The sequence below is a fragment of the Schistocerca serialis genome, chromosome 7 (genome assembly GCF_023864345.2).
Source record: "Schistocerca serialis cubense isolate TAMUIC-IGC-003099 chromosome 7, iqSchSeri2.2, whole genome shotgun sequence".
NCBI classification, from domain to species: Eukaryota; Metazoa; Arthropoda; class Insecta; order Orthoptera; family Acrididae; genus Schistocerca; species Schistocerca serialis.
Genome location: NC_064644.1, coordinates 86,787,673 through 86,803,869, shown reverse-complemented (window position 1 = coordinate 86,803,869; position 16,197 = coordinate 86,787,673). Strand labels below are relative to the sequence as shown.

General features: G+C 38.3%; 1 protein-coding gene across 1 annotated transcript in view; it reads left to right on the top strand.

Moving 5' to 3' along the window:
* LOC126412345 (protein AMN1 homolog) overlaps positions 1 to 16,197 on the top strand; it is a 98,724-nt gene that overhangs the window by 23,150 nt on the left and 59,377 nt on the right. Inside the window, exon 2 of the mRNA XM_050081897.1 lies at positions 5,967 to 6,244. Within this exon, the coding sequence (XP_049937854.1) occupies positions 5,967 to 6,244 (278 nt within the window). The remainder of the gene's footprint in view (positions 1 to 5,966; positions 6,245 to 16,197) is intronic.

Genomic DNA, 16,197 nt, shown 5'->3' with positions numbered 1-16,197 from the left:
CTACTGTAGTGCTAGGTTACTAGCATGTATTTGAATCATCTTTACATTAATTCCAATGATATTTTGATGGTATCCTTCAATTCATTTCAGTACATCATCTTCCAGTTGTGGCCATTATGCATTCAGTCCTCTATTCGCACATTTAGTCTTCCTCATTTTTTCAGTTCTTTACTAGTCGGCCAATCGCAAATGGTTTTTTTCTGTTGCTGGAGGGCCGAAATGCCGCTCAGTTGCTGTGTTTCCATATTCTTCTGCATATGCTATTATTTTCAATTTACAGCCCGAATCCTCTGGATACCTTTTATTTTTTTCCTTTACAAAACTACCTACTGACAAAAATATTATAATATTACACATAACATAAATCACTATCAGTTCAAGTACACTGGCACTGTAGACTGCAATGAGACATCATAGGATAAACAGTGTTCCGGGTTTGTGATTGCGGGGTGGGAGGGAGACAGTGTTGGCAAGCTTTTAAATCTCCGCAACTCATGTTCATTGGACCTGTGCACTGCTGCTGCCGCCTGGTGAATCCATTGTTGCCAGATAGAGATAGGTTTCCTGTGGCATCAAATATATGGCCATTTTTAAGACTGGCGGGAATTTTAAATCAAATACTGGACATTTTCATATTAATTTTGAGTATGAGATGGACTTGAATTTTGGAAGCAACTTTTTGAAGAAGAAAGTGCATCTTATTCCATAAAATATAGTATGTGATGTTGGCATGATCATTGGTTTTCGGGCCAAGGGTATAAGTATTTCCAAAATGCTAAGTGTGTAAACTGTTCGCGTGCCACCGTGATTAAAAAGTGTACCGTACATGACAAAATAGTGCTATCCAAAACTGGCACCGAGCAACTGTGATGCATCACTGACCATAACGATAGGAGTGAATGATAGCTGTCGTGATGTATATGGACGAATAGATGTGCAACTGTTCAGCAACTGACTGCCCAGATGAACCAAGGCACTGTTAACAGTGTCTCCTCAATGACCGTTAAGTGAATGGTGCTGTGTGTGGGCCTCCACAGTAGGTGCCTGGTTTATGCACCCATGCTGACTGCTGTTCATCAACGACAAAGGCTGGAATTTGCATGCCATGCCGCAACTGGACATACACTGAGGGGCAACAGGTGGCCTTTTCTGATGAATTGTGTTTTATGCTGCATCGGCAGAACCATCTGAAAACAGTGAAAACAGACACCCCGCAACAACATTTGGAAGTGTCCAGGCCAGAGGAGGGAGCATTGTGATCTGGGGAATGTTTTTGTGGCCATCCCAGTGGATGAACACAAATATGCATCTATCCTTGGGAATGAAGTTTGTTTTTCCTCAGCATAAAGGCATCTACCTCCAGGACAGTGCAGTACATGCTTGTTTCAAAGAGCACCAGGATGCATTTAACATATTCCGCTGGCCACCAAACTCCTCGGATTTTAAACACAGTTGAGAATCTGGGGAACCACCTCAATCGTGCTGTTTGCACTGTGGATCTTCGTTTGAGAAACCTAGTGCAGCTGGCCATGGTACTGGAGTCAACATAGCTCCATATCCCTATCAGTACCTTCCAGAACCTCATTGACACTCTTAATGCCCATCTTGCAGTGGTCTGCAGTGCAAAAGGTGGCTATTCATGCTTTTGACAGGTAGTCACATTAATGTAACTGGACATTACCTATTTGGAGGTATCTATTTGCGATGCTACTCAAGTTTTGTTTGAACCTTTCAGCAACTGTATCATCTCAGTCAAGATTTGATAAAAGGAACCAATTATTAATTTATTCTGGTTGTCAAGTATAACCTTTACCCATACTTACAGGAATTCGTACTCCAATTTTACTACAAGATAAACTACTTCTGAAAGCAACAAACATGCCACCGCCTACTGTATTTAATCTATGCTTTCTGAACACTGTTAGGTCCTTTATAAAAATTTTGGCTGAATTTATCTCTGGCTTTAGCCAGCTTGCAGTACCTTTAACTATTTGATCTTCAGTGCTTACTATGATGGCCATCCAGAAAGTAAGGACTGTTACTGCATACTGTCCGTGCACCTTTCTTGTGGCAGCAGCTCACTGGTTTCTGATGTTCATCGTGATGCAAACAGGTACCACATCCAGTTGTAGGTCAGGCCCTATCATTTGGTAAGTGCAGAGATAGCTTTGACCATGACTGTGTTGATTGCTAATCCCACCAAGTGTGAGGTGCCAGGTGTTATTAGTTTTCTGCAGGCAGAAAACGTTAGACCCTGTGATCTTCACCACCGACTTGTTACCATTTGTGGTGAAGGTTTAATGAATGCACCCAGTGTTGGAAAGTGGTGTACAATGTTTAAGAATGAGAGGACAGATGTTCATGACAGAGATATCAGGACGACCATCTGTCACCATAGATGCGCTGAAAGAAAATGTGGATCGTGTCGTGTAAGAGTAGGTGATTCACGATTAGCGACATGCGTGAACAGTGTCAGAAAGTGTCTTGTTCAGTTGAGCACAAAATTGTCTCTCAGCACTTTGTGCGCCAAAAAATCTGTGCATGATGGGTGCCACACAAGATCATAGATGACCAGAAAGCTGAGAGTGGGTGCTGCATTAGATTTCTTGGAGCATTTGCAATGGGCATCAACACATTCCTTGACCAGATTGTTACAGGAGATGAAACATGGTTTTTTTTATAACACCTCCACAAAAAGTGACGATCTGTGGAGTGTCATAATCTGGAGTGTCGTCATTCTCAAGAACCACACAAGGGCAAACAAACTCCATCAATTTCATGCCCTGCAACACAACATTCAATAGTGATGCGTAATGTGCTATCCTTGAATGTCTTCATTGGGCCATCCAGAACCACTGAAGAGGCAAGTTCTGGCATGGAATTGTTCTGTTTCGCAACACTGCGTGTCTACACACTGCCCAGCTGACACGAGCCATGCTGTATGAAATATTGCGGGGGTACACCATCGAGCGTACTCCGTACTGTCGGACCTGGCTCCATTGGACTTTTTCCTGTTTCCTCATTTGTAGGAACACCTTGCTACTAAATGCTTTGCAAATAATGAAAACTTGAAGGTTGCTTTTGTGACAGGGTTAAATAGACAGGTATGAAGAGGGTGTACACAAACTGTCACCAAGGCACCACAAGTGCCTGAATGTCTAAGGCAACTATGTGGAAAAATAGACAAAGTGTGTGCCAGAATGTGTGTTTTCAGTTTTTGTGTTGTTATCGTAGACTATGTTGGTACAATTAAACTTTCGTTACTGTCTGGATTGCCCTCGTATTAGTACTTGGAACTCGTGTTCTTTCCCGACACAGCTATGACAATTTACTACTACAGCTTCTAAATCTAACCTCATCCTGTATTTGATCTGCATCCTTTTTAGGCAAACAGCATGATGTGAGATATTTGATAGAAAGGGTAGGTCTTTCAAAAGTACATTTTGTACTAACTCAGAAAATATGCAATACATGTGAAATAAGGGATTCAATATTAGAATAGTGATAACTGCAATAGGAAATTTCATTTACTGGGTAATAGTATTGGAGATATTTCCTCTCGTGGAGACAAAAATATGATGGTCACTGTTTTTGGATGCTATTGGCTAGCTTAGATTATTTGTCACCGTTGATGAACAGAAGCAGTTGCTGTTTGACAGTGGAAGAATTAGGCTTTCAGATCTGTGTATGACCTTTTAGTGGAGTGAATAGAAGCTACTTATTTAGCACCTTAAACATCTGTGGTTTTGTACCTACAAAACAACATTTGCAGGAAGTGTTGCTCTTCTGTTTTCATCTCAAAAAACTTGTTGTGGAAAACCTTTGTTTATTTGTGGAAGTGTATGGAGAACTTGAACTGTTGGGAACAGCTTGCAGAGATTGATTTTTGCAATTCAGAGACAACAATTTTGAGGTGAGTGACAAACTGCATACTGGTGCCTGTGGTCTAGCATGAGCTGAGCTGGGTTAAATGGTGAAATGCTACAAAGCACAGTTAGTCAGTTGGAATAGTGCATTTAAAAACTAACAGCTGCAATATGCTCAGAGACACGACAATCATCCTGCTTTATGACAGTGCAAACCACATGTTTCAAACCAAGTGAAGGAAACTTTGAAAGGGCTTTGATGGGAGATCTTACTCCACCACTACATTCACCAGACATCACCCCTTACGATTATCATTTGTTTCATGTAGCATGGCATATCTGAACAATGTATCACATCTTTTAATGATCACAAGAACTTTCTCCATGTGTGGGTCACCTCAAAAAACCTGAACTTTTTGAACAAATCCACTTGTTACCCACAAAACTGGGAAAAGATTATAGCTGCTGAAGGAAACTAGTCTCATTAAATTATCTTATACCATGCTACTAAAATAAATGTATTTTCTGTCTAACAGACAGTAAGAATTAATTTGAGTACCCATTACATAGATCAGATTGGAAAAAAGTTCCTCATTAGTTGTGGGCCTCAGGTGACAAACCTTTATCGTATTGGTAAAGGCAATGACTATGAATATGAGGTGCAGATCTTGTGCTATGTGAGTGGTCAGTGTATGAACAACTCGTCTCTGTGAGGAGACATTTGTTACACAACCGGCATCTGTCTGACATGAAAATAAAGATAAATGGAAGAATAAATGGAAGATAGTGAACTGCTTAGTAGCATTTCTCTCAGGGAACAAAAATTAAGAATGTCAGTCTATGCAATGAGGACATTGTCACAAATTCTGTGTAGTGAGCAAATAAGTGTAGTATATTTTGCACTTGTGTGTCCATACCTCATACTGTGTATGGAATTGAAGTATGGGAAGGTGCAGCAGCCTGACACATAAATAAAGTGCCTATAATTAAAAAGGAGTAAGAATTCTGAGAAATCACAGTGATAGCGTTTATTTATTTATTTACATTTTCTTTGTGTAGAGCCATCGTAATGATGGCTTTTGCAAACATCAGACTTAATACTATGGTTATATTTATACTTATAAAATACACTGTATTCTGTAGCTGTTGCTTCTTATGTTTATTTTTTACATTTATCATATTACAACTGATATGCTAATGCCTCATGTTACAATCACTATCTTAAAATTCATTGAAAGAATATAAACATTTTTCTATTAGAAAATATTTTAATTTTGTTTTAAAAACATTTCCCGTGTACATTCTTAGTTTGGTAGCTTGTTATACCAAATTACTCATACTGATATCACTAAATATTCATAAAACTGTCCAACTGATTTTTAAATGCAATAAACTGTCCAACTGATTTTTAAATGCAATAAGTACAATAAAATTTTCAAAGACATTCATATTTATAACACTAGTATAGGGTGTGACTATCACATGACAAGGCTTAATACAAAAGCTGCAGACAACTTCAGTTAAATGGGGATCAGATTGTATGACAGAGTCCTGGCTATTTAAAGCGTTCTTTTTAGGAAACTGCATTGAATGCATTTTCATAATATTTGACATTTCCGTACAGAGAAGTGTGATTTGTTCACACTGGTATCATATTTATAAGGTGATTGAGATAGGTCACATATTTGTACTTATTTACACCAGGTTATGACATGAATTGTTCATATGTCCAAAATCCAGAATAAATCTTGTCTTAGTCTGAGGAGAATAAATGAATAAATTTCTAGACCTCCAATAGAATGACCTAGTTGCAAAATAACATAGGAAAAATCTAGGAGTGTAGGCTCAGATTTGATGGTTGCTTCCCCAGATATCCATTGATATTCAGATTTATTTAGTAAATTATTATATTAATTATTCAAGAATGTTAGCCAATTCCCGGACAGTTCTTTTAAAATGGCCTCGTCCTTGTTAATCTGTCATTATGTTCTGCCCTTGATCATATTGAACCTTGTGCTTTTATTTTATTGTGGTAAATAGACTGTAATATGTTATTCCTGGGAATTCTATGTATTTATTGGTTTTGTTTCCATGTTTCAGGTGCATTGAAACTATAGTGAGCAGCAATAGATGCGATTGTGGCTCACTAAAATTACTACCACCTAATCTTAAAACTAGGATTCTTGTAGTCTTCACAAAGAGGGGTAACATTAGTAATAATAGTTTATCCTCTTTGTTGCATCCAGGAATTACCAAACTAGATTTGAGTGAATGTGAAATTGACAATAAATCCTTGGAAGCTGTTTCAGTCTGTCAACAGCTCAGAAAGCTCGACCTCAATCCTGGTCGTAACCAAATAAGAAACTTGTCAGTAACAGGTAATATGATTTCATTGCACATTTGTATTTTTTTTAAAAAAAGAAAAAGAGAGTGGTTAACAATAATGCCTCTGAATTTTTTTTATGAAAACTCTGAAAGCTTTTTAATGAAAAGAATGTTATTAACATTCTACATTTTATTCTACATGTCTACATATTTATTTCTTAACGTAGTCTCCCTGGCAACTAAAACATTTCTACCAACAAGAGGCCAGTTTGTTTATACGATCTGTTCAATTGTTGGAATTTGTTGACAGAACCGCAGCCTCACCTCTGCTTGCACTGCTTAAACACTGTCAAAGGGAAGTCCTCCAAGGTGATATTTAACTTCTGGAAACAGATGAAATTTGGATGGGGATAATCCAGAACTCTGTGGAAGATAATTGATGATGGTGAACCCAAGGTACAGTTTGGAGCCCTCTAGAGGCAGAGAGCTGCAAGCAAGTAGACATAAAAAAGAAAGATGTTGATTGTTAATAACATTTGTTTTATTTATAAAGCTGTAAGGGTCTCCACATAAAAATTCAGAGGCATTACTTTTCAACATGCCCCCGTAAAAGGGTCATACTAAATCATGAGCAACTCATTGTTGTGAATATTAATTTTTTTAAGATAAGCTCTGTACTTCCTTTGAGTATACAGACTGTTCTGCCGTTTTTTGACAGTCTCCACATGTTTTCTAACTTTTCCCCACTATTCTGAAAGTGGAAATTTCCTTGTTGCAGCCATTCATTCCAGCTGTCCAAAGACACTGACACCATTTTCTGGATATAATCTAGTGTCCTGTAGTTTTGGCCTCACATCTGTTCTTTTACAGAAATGACAAGAAGACAGCCGGAGGGTGCCAAGTCAGAGCTATAGGGAGAGTGGGAAATACAGTACCAGACTGATGTCCTAATGTTGTGCAGTGACAGAAGCTGTATGAGGCCACTCATTATCATACTGCAGGATGATCTTCCTGCAGCGTTTATTGCTCAATGCCTGATGGAGCTTCAAAATCTTCTGCTTTTTGGCAGACAGCATTTATGGTCAACTCAGGTTGAAGATCAATGAGAATGCAGTCCACTGCAGTGCCTATAACTTTCCCGGAAGATCATATTGTCCTTGCTTTCTCTTTTGATGGGAAATCTTGGAGCCAGCTATAATCATGTGTCACAGTACTCAAGAAATCATGTCCTTCATTTAGAACTCAAGAAGAAAGCTGTGAGTGGTACTTCTATTTTAAACTTTGTGATACTTGGTCAATAAATATGATTCAGTGGGTAAAAATTTTTTAACAAGACAGATTCTCTAATCATTTTCTACACAGCATGATGTTTGGTTGCATTTTGGAACAATTTTATTTACTGTGAAATGTCTGCTTGTTCTGATGATTTTGTGAACTCTTTCCTTGTTGGATACAGTGGAGAAGTTTGAGGGCAATCATTTTGAAGCCCATCTACAGTGCTTGTCTCTTAATACTCCTGATACCCATGGACACATCTCCATATGCACAGTGAAGTCTGAGAAAATATTAGCAGCAGATTTTTACTTTTTGCATAGCTCTTCTATATATCCCTTCCACCATACAGCTTTCCTTCCTTTGCTTAATACTGGCTTGCCACTGAGCTCTGGCTATTCATACAGCTATGTCTCTTTCTCCAAATCTTTTTTTAATTTTGCTGTAGGCAGTATCTGTCTTCCTCATTGTCATGCATACGTCTATAGCTTTGCATTCCGTCTCTAGCCATTCCTGCTTACCTATTTTGCACTTTTTGTCCACCTAATTTTATAGATGTCTGTATTGGGTATTGGCTGTTTCATTAATTGCATTTTTATATTTTCTCCTTTCATCAGTTACATTCAGTATCTTGTGTGTTATCCAGGACTGATTTTGAGGCTTCTATTTTATTGCTTTTTCCGGATCTCAGACGATTGTTGTCAAATGCTCCTGTTGAAACTATTATTGACCTCTTGTTATTTCTACTTATTCATGTTGTACCTTCTTATTTTCCTTCCCCTCTATGGTTTTATTTTGAATCTACAGATCATAACCAATAAATTATGGTCAACCCACACCGGTCCTGCATAGGTTTTGCAGTTTAAATTTGGTTTCAAAACCTCTTACTTATTGTTATAATACCTCCCTGAAACCTTCTGGTGTGTCAAGGTCTCTTCAAAGTGTAAAACCTTTTTTCATGATTCTCAAACCAAGTGTTTGCAATAATTAAATTGTGCTCCGTTACAAATTCTGCCAGGTGGCTTCACGTGCTTTTATTTCCCCCCAGTCCATGTTCTCCAACTACTTTTCCTTCTCTTTCATTTGCCATTATTGAACTTATGTCCCCCATCACAATTAAACTTTCATCTCCCTTAACTATTTGAATAATTTACTTTTATCTCACCATACATTCTTTCAATCTCATCATCATCTGTGGAGCTAGTAGATATTTAAACATGTACTACTGGAATTAGACATACTCCATTACCCCTATTTGGTTACTCCGTGATCCCTATTGGGTTTTGTGTTAATAATCCAGTATTGAGTATTGAAAACATGGACGATTAATAGTTTGGACAAGAAGAGAATAGAAGCTTTTGAAATGTGGTGTTACAGAAGAATGCTGAAGATTAGATGGGTAGATCACATAACTAATGAGGTGGTGTTGAATAGAATTGGGGAGAAGAGAAGTTTGTGGCACAGCTTGACTAGAATAAGGGATCGGTTGGTAGGACATGTTCTGAGGCATCAAGGGATCACCAATTTAGTATTGGAGGGCAGTGTGAAGGGTAAAAATTGTAGAGGAAGACCAAGAAATGAATACACTAAACAGATTCAGAAGGATGTAGGTTGCACTAGGTACTGGGAGATGAAGAAGCTTGCACAGGATAGAGTAGCATGGAGAGCTGCATCAAACCAGTCTCTGGACTGCAGACCACAACAACAACAACAACAACAACAACAACAATCCAGTATTGAATGGGATTCTGCTATATCTAACTTTAACCCACCCATTTCTCTTGTTAAATTCTCTAACTCACCTACTTATTTAAGGGACCAAGCATTCCACACCTCCACTGCTAAAATGTCAGAATTGTTTTTCTGATGTAGTCCACACCTTGAGATCTGAATGTGGGGACTATTTTACCTCTGAAATATTTTACCCGAGAGCAGGAAATGTAGTGTTTGTACTTTTTGTATGAAATTTCTGCCATTTGATTGTAAATTTATTCCACAAAATTGTGATTTTGGCTTTGTAGCCATTATCAAGTGCAAGGTGAACTGAAAATCAATAAAATGTACAGATCATACAGTGCCGGGCATAATTTGAATAACATATGTAAGTCAGTAAATATTTGAATAACATTACTTACATATCACAAAATTTCCAACATTCTGCCATGACATGGCGTAATTTTGATTTTTGTGTATATGTGTGTGTGTAGTACCCCTCTCGTGAAAAATCTAAATTAAAACTAAAGACCTTTTCCCCCTTGTGTGTCACCCGCCATCTTGTAAAAACTGCTAAGAAATTTCACTTTTTTCAGTTTTTCTTCAGCAACTCACTTCCAGTTCATTTTAGACAGAAGTATCCCATTATCAGTTGTAAAAAGAGTTAAATTTCATGCAAATTTCATACATAATCTGGTGGAAAACAACTACTGAGATATAAGGCAGTGAAAATCTGCAAAAATACCAAGAAATTGCAAAAAGATAGAGACACTAGTGGTTTCACCTTAACGTCATCTTTTGTAACGCAGTTTTCTGCACAGTGCACAATAATAAGCATTGTAGAGGATTTAATTTCCTTGAAGATTTGTGCAGAATATTTATAATTACTTCCTGTACTGACCGAGGAATGTTGCATTAACAGTTTCAATGAAAGTGGGTGCGAAACTGAAAACACCATCCTTAGTCAAAAATAGTACTCCTGAATAAATCATCATCTTTAAGCCATTACGTATGCAATGTATACGCGCAGTTTATGAGATTAATGTAATTTCAGGGGAATAAATATTTTCAACACTTTTACCTATACTTATATTCCAACAGAATACAGTTTAAGAATAAATCTCAACTTTTATTTTAACTATATACACAAAATTTTAAGGTGGAAAATTGATCGATTTCTGTTGCTTTGGCTCAGATGTGGTTAATATGCACAGTTCAGTACATCAACTGACAGGCAGTGGATCATTTAACTTTCCTTCTTCTGTGATGTATTCAACCTCTGTTGCCTTACTGCATGATTCAAATCCACAGTGAATGCATACAGTGGAGCATCAAAGTCCTGCTTTTTTGCAGCTGTATTTGTTGCCACAAGTCTTTCTGCATTTGCATGAAGTCACGCTTAACAATGCCTGTGGAGCTGGTTCTTTACTCATTGGCACTGGCATTAGACCGCCAGTATACTTCTTCCGGCATTGCTCAAGGATGTCCTTTTCATTCCTCATCATCGTTTGAACTTGCAGGTAAACTCTATATGCATGATATTGTACTACATTCCCTGTTGGAGATAGGCATGCCAAATCAAATTTGGTGTTTGTAGCAGCTTTAGAAAAGCAAAGATATCGCAACTTGTCCATAGAAATGTTAGAGACACCCATAAAAAGCCACAAGCAAATCTTCTGTTGCTTCCGTGATTTTCTCTTTTTCTGCAGCTCGATATTTGAAAATAGAAACACTTTTGCTGTGGAAAGCATCACTCTCGAGTGGGGTGCAAAATTTATTTTTCCTGCACCAGACAGAGTGGAGGTAGTATCGCAGCTGCTTGTTGTGTGGAGAAATAGAATATTTTCCACAGTATCTATGTATGTGAAGGATGTTTTTGATTACAGTGCATCTTATATGTTACCCCATCCGTATTTACAAAAGCACTCATTGTTTGACAATAGAGCTGTCTCCAAAACTGAAAGATCAATGTCTTCTTCAATGACCACAACATAATTGTATTTGGAAGACAACTAAATTGCGGTTTTTGTATCTGCTTCTCCTATTGCCTGCTTGGTGACCATTTATGCTTGCTGTAATTCTTTGTGAAACAATGAAATGAAGTGGGATTTGCTTTTTCCACCTGATAACAATTTATTTTGTGGCATCAGCGGAAACATGATACCCTCAAAAAGAACTTGCGCACAGTATTGTAGCCTGGAACGATGAGCTCTTGTGTGTGCTTATTGTGCTCCTTTTATTTTGTACCCATCGAAGACTACCACACTGTCATTTTGACCGTGATGTCACTGTGCATAGGTCACAAGTCTTTTAAAAATGCAGAAAAACATTCACACCAATTCCAGTGAACTCTGTATAGGAGGTAGCCACCATCTATGCTCCTTTCTTTTTCTACATCACTTGATAAGGATGTAAAGGCAGTGTAAAATGTAGACTTCTGAATGACTTTCTCAGAAAAAAGTTACAGTGGAAAGGGAGCAAGTTTGTACTCTAAGTATTTTATTGGGTCACCATCAGACTGCTTAGAGATGATCACACTATGGAAAAAAATGAGACAATCCGAGGTGCTTTTCCTCTCTTCATGTTTGTATACTTAGCGACTGTTACCAGAGACATGACTGCACATTTATGTCAGAAACGCATGTTCTCAAAATTGCTGTTTACAGTGTTATTCATTTCTTTGGAAGAAACCTCCCAGGACAGATGGCAGTTAATGTCTTCACCTCTAATTACTCCATTACGTATTGAAATTTTGTTGAAATATATGAAAAATTGCTGAAATTTTTTCTCCTTTCAAAAATACTTATTCTCCAGAAATGACGCGAATCTCATAAACTACATGTACATACTGTATACACAATTCAGGAATGCTACTTTTGACTGAGAATGGCATTTTTAGTTTCAAGCTCACTTTCACTACAATTGTTAATGCAACATTTCTCGACCTGTGTTAGGAGTAATTACAGATAGCGAATCTTGAAGGAAATTAAATCCTTACAATGTCCGGTGTTATGCACTGTGCACAAAATTGCACTAAAAAAAAAATTATTGAGGTGAAACCGATGACGTATATAACTTTTTGCGATTTCTTGACATTTTTGCAGATTTTTCACAGCCTCAAATCTCAGTAGCTGTTCGAATTTTCCAACGTGTTATATATGAAACTTGCAGAAACTTTACTGCTGTTTAAAACTGATAAAGGCATATTTACACGTAAAATGCACTGCAAGTCAGTTACTGAGGAAAAACTGAAAAAGTGACATTTCTTAACAGTTTTTACGAGATGGCAGATGAGGCACAAGGTGGTGGTCTGAAATCTGGATTTTTCACAAAAAGGATACTACTTACAACATACTGGAAAATCAAAAATTATTCCACCTTTTGTGAGCCGACCCATTTTTCAGAGATGTCTCTGCTGTGCCATATGTGTTGGCATTGTTACACACATCATGAATGCCTTTTCCTTTATTCTACTTGATAACACATTTGGTTGTTCAGGCTGCTGTCAGTATTGAGCAGAATGGCTAGTAAGTTAACACAGTCTATATTCTGCAGTCTTGTTGGTGGTAGTGGCTTCTATTTTATCACATCTCTGTAAATTGGCTTAACAGTGCACACTATTTCATTGTTTTTGATGCATTAGTGGTAGATTAATTGTATAAAAATGTATATGGACAACAAACTATTTTACTCTTTGGCTTAAGTTTGTTATATATTCAGTAATTTACAATATAATTTTATCACAAAATTTTCTCTCTCTCTTTTCTTGATCCCTCTCCCCATTTTCCTTTGGTACCTCCCTCCCTTTCATTTCTCATCCACTTTTCATGTACTATCTTTGACCTCCTAGTCTCTGATGCCCATCCCCTCATCTTTGTTTCCTCTTGTTCTCGCAACAGAAGGGTCCCCCTCAATAAGGGATCTGTGTGACCTACCTCTCATTTCCAGCCTTCCCCAGTCTATCCCTCTTTTCTCCCTAAGGCGAAAACTAGCAGTCCAGAAAGTTGAGCAATATATTTTTCTGCTTTTATGGGGCATTGTATATCATTATCCGTGAGAGGTGACTACTGAAAGTGACGGATTCAATACACTATGAGCTGAAGCTGCCATCCGGAATGAGTTGGCCCTCTGCCAGGCAGTTTTCAGTAGTGTCGTCAATATTCGATTCTCAGAACAATAATGTGGATGCTATGATCTGGACTTCCTTGTTGTCCATAGAGTGGCCTTTCTTGATGCAGTGTTCATCTACGACTGATATGTCAGGCTGTAGCATCAATGGTGGGTGCAGCATCAATATTCCATGGATCATTGATGAACAATTCATACTGTTTTTCTGGAAATCCATCCCCATACAAGATCTTACACATGCCTGCCTTATGAAGCAACAGATCACCTTCAGAGAACTGAGCAGAGCAACCCATCTTGAGTGGTACGTGTAGATTACTTTCACTTTACATTTGCTGAGGATCTGACACCATTATTGAAGACAGATCCCTGACATAATGCAGGAAGATAACATATTGAAACCTTTATTCATGAGCCTCTTAATATTTGGATATTCACCTATGGTCTGTACTATAATGCTGTATGGATTTTATATATTGGGTAGGCATTATCTTCAAACACTTTGCTCAGTTAAATGGCTCTATTCATGGAGATATCAATTAAAATTTACAACAGGGCGTGTATTTTAATACTTTATATAGAAATTCCATGTATCAAAAAAATGACTAAACAAATGGCCATTAGAAAAGAGAGTAATGAAACATATTTAAAACATATGCCAGAGTAATGCCAGAGTAATGAAACAGATATATGTAGGGGTCAACACAAACTGATCTAGTGCTCCATCTGTCAATGCTGATATATATAGGGTCAGCACAAACTGACCTAGTGCTTCATCTGTCAGTCAGCCATCAAGCTCAGATTTTCTGCCTCCCTTGTGATTTCTGTTATTCCTAATATCTCTGCTTTCTCTTTGACATTCTTGTCCAGAAAGTATAAAGTTATCTCCCGGTTTGTAAGTTTCTCAAGCAATTAGTCTTCTCACCAATAATGTGTGTGTATCGTGCGCAAGTGTTCATACGACACCACCCTGCTGCTTACAAGTGGCCACTTCTAGACAGAAATCCATAGTCGTAGGTAGCACGTCCAGGGTACCAACAAATTTTAGTGAAATACAGCACCCAACAAAGGGATTTATCAAGCCTCTTCTGTCTCCATAGTGAAAGAAATGTTTTCTTTCATCATCACAAATTGTCATTATAGAGTGCTTGCAGGCTACTCATACCTCTGCTGCCCAAGTGGTATTTTGCCAGCCACTATTGCCAGTAGTTGCATGTGTACTGGCACAGTCTGTGGATTTATAAGGCAGGTGAGAGGGCTTTAAAGTCTTTAACAGCTGGTTGAGAAGATGGCTGGATGTTTTGCATAATTGGAGAACAATTGACTGTTTACTACTCCACTTACAGAATTTCCTGGATTGAGAAATGTCTGCATCTACATCTACATCCATACTGCGCAAGCCACCTGACGGTGTGTGGCGGAGGGTGCCTTGAGTACCTCTATCGGTTGTCCCTTCTATTCCAGTCTCGTATTGTTCGTGGAAAGAAAGATTGTCAGTATGCCTCTGCGTGGGCTGTAATCTCTCTGATTTTATTCTCATATTCTCTTCGCAACATATATGTAGGAGGGAGCAATATATTGCTTGACTCCCCGGTGAAGGTATGTTCTTGAAACTTCAACAAAAGCCCATACCGAGCTACTGAGCATCTCTCTTGCAGAGTCTTCCACTGGAGTTTATCTATCATCTCCGTAACGCTTTCACGATTACTAAATGATCCTGTAATGAAGCGCGCTGCTCTCCGTTGGATCTTCTCTATCTCTTCTATAAACCCTATCTGGTACGGATCCCACACTGGTATTCAAGAAGTGGGCGAACAAGTGTACTGTAACCTACTTCCTTTGTTTTCGGACTCCATTTCCTTAGGATTCTTCCAATGAATCTCAGTCTGGCATCTGCTTTACCGACAATTAATTTTATATAATCATTCCATTTTAGATCACTCCTAATGCCCACTCCCAGATGATTTATGGAATTAACTGCTTCCAGTTGCTGACTTGCTGTACTGTAGCTAAATCATAAAGGATATTTCTTTCTGTGTATTCACAGCACATTACACTTCTCTACATTGAGATTTAATTGCCATTCCCTGCACCATGCGTCAATTCGTTGCAGATCCTCCTGCATTTCAGTACAATTTTCCATTGTTACAACCTCTCGATATTCTACAGCATCATCCGCAAAACACCTCTGTGAACTTCCGATGTTATCCACAAGGTCATTTATATATATTGTGTATAGCAACAATCCTACAACACTCCTGTACGGCACACCTGAAATAACTCTTGCTTCATAAGACTGCTCTCCGTTGAGAATGACATGCTGCGTTCTGTTATCTATGAACTCTTCAATCCAATCACACAATTGGTCTGATAGTCCATATGCTCTTACTTTGATCATTAAACAACTGTGGGGAACTGTATCAAACGCCTTTTGGAAGTCAAGAAACAAGGCATCTATGTGGGAACCCGTGTCTATGGCCCTCTTGAGTCTCGTGGACGAATAGCGTGAGCTGGTTTTCACACGATCGTATTTTTCGAAACCCATGCTGATCCCTACAGAGTAGATTTCTAGTCTCCAGAAAAGTCATTATACTCGAACATAATATGTGTTCCAAAATTCTGCAACTGATTGACGTTAGAGATATAGGTCTATAGTTCTGCATATCTGTTCGACGTCCCTTCTTGAAAATTGGGATGACCTGTGTCCTTTTCCAGTCTTTTGGAACGCTACACTCTTCTAGAGACCTGCAGTACACTGCTGCAAGAAGGGGGCCAAGTTCCTTCACGTACTCTGTGTAAAATCGAACTGGTATCCCATCACGTCCAGCGGCCTTTCCTCTTTTGAGCAATTTTAATTGTTTTTGTATACCTCTGCCATCTATTTCGATATCTACCA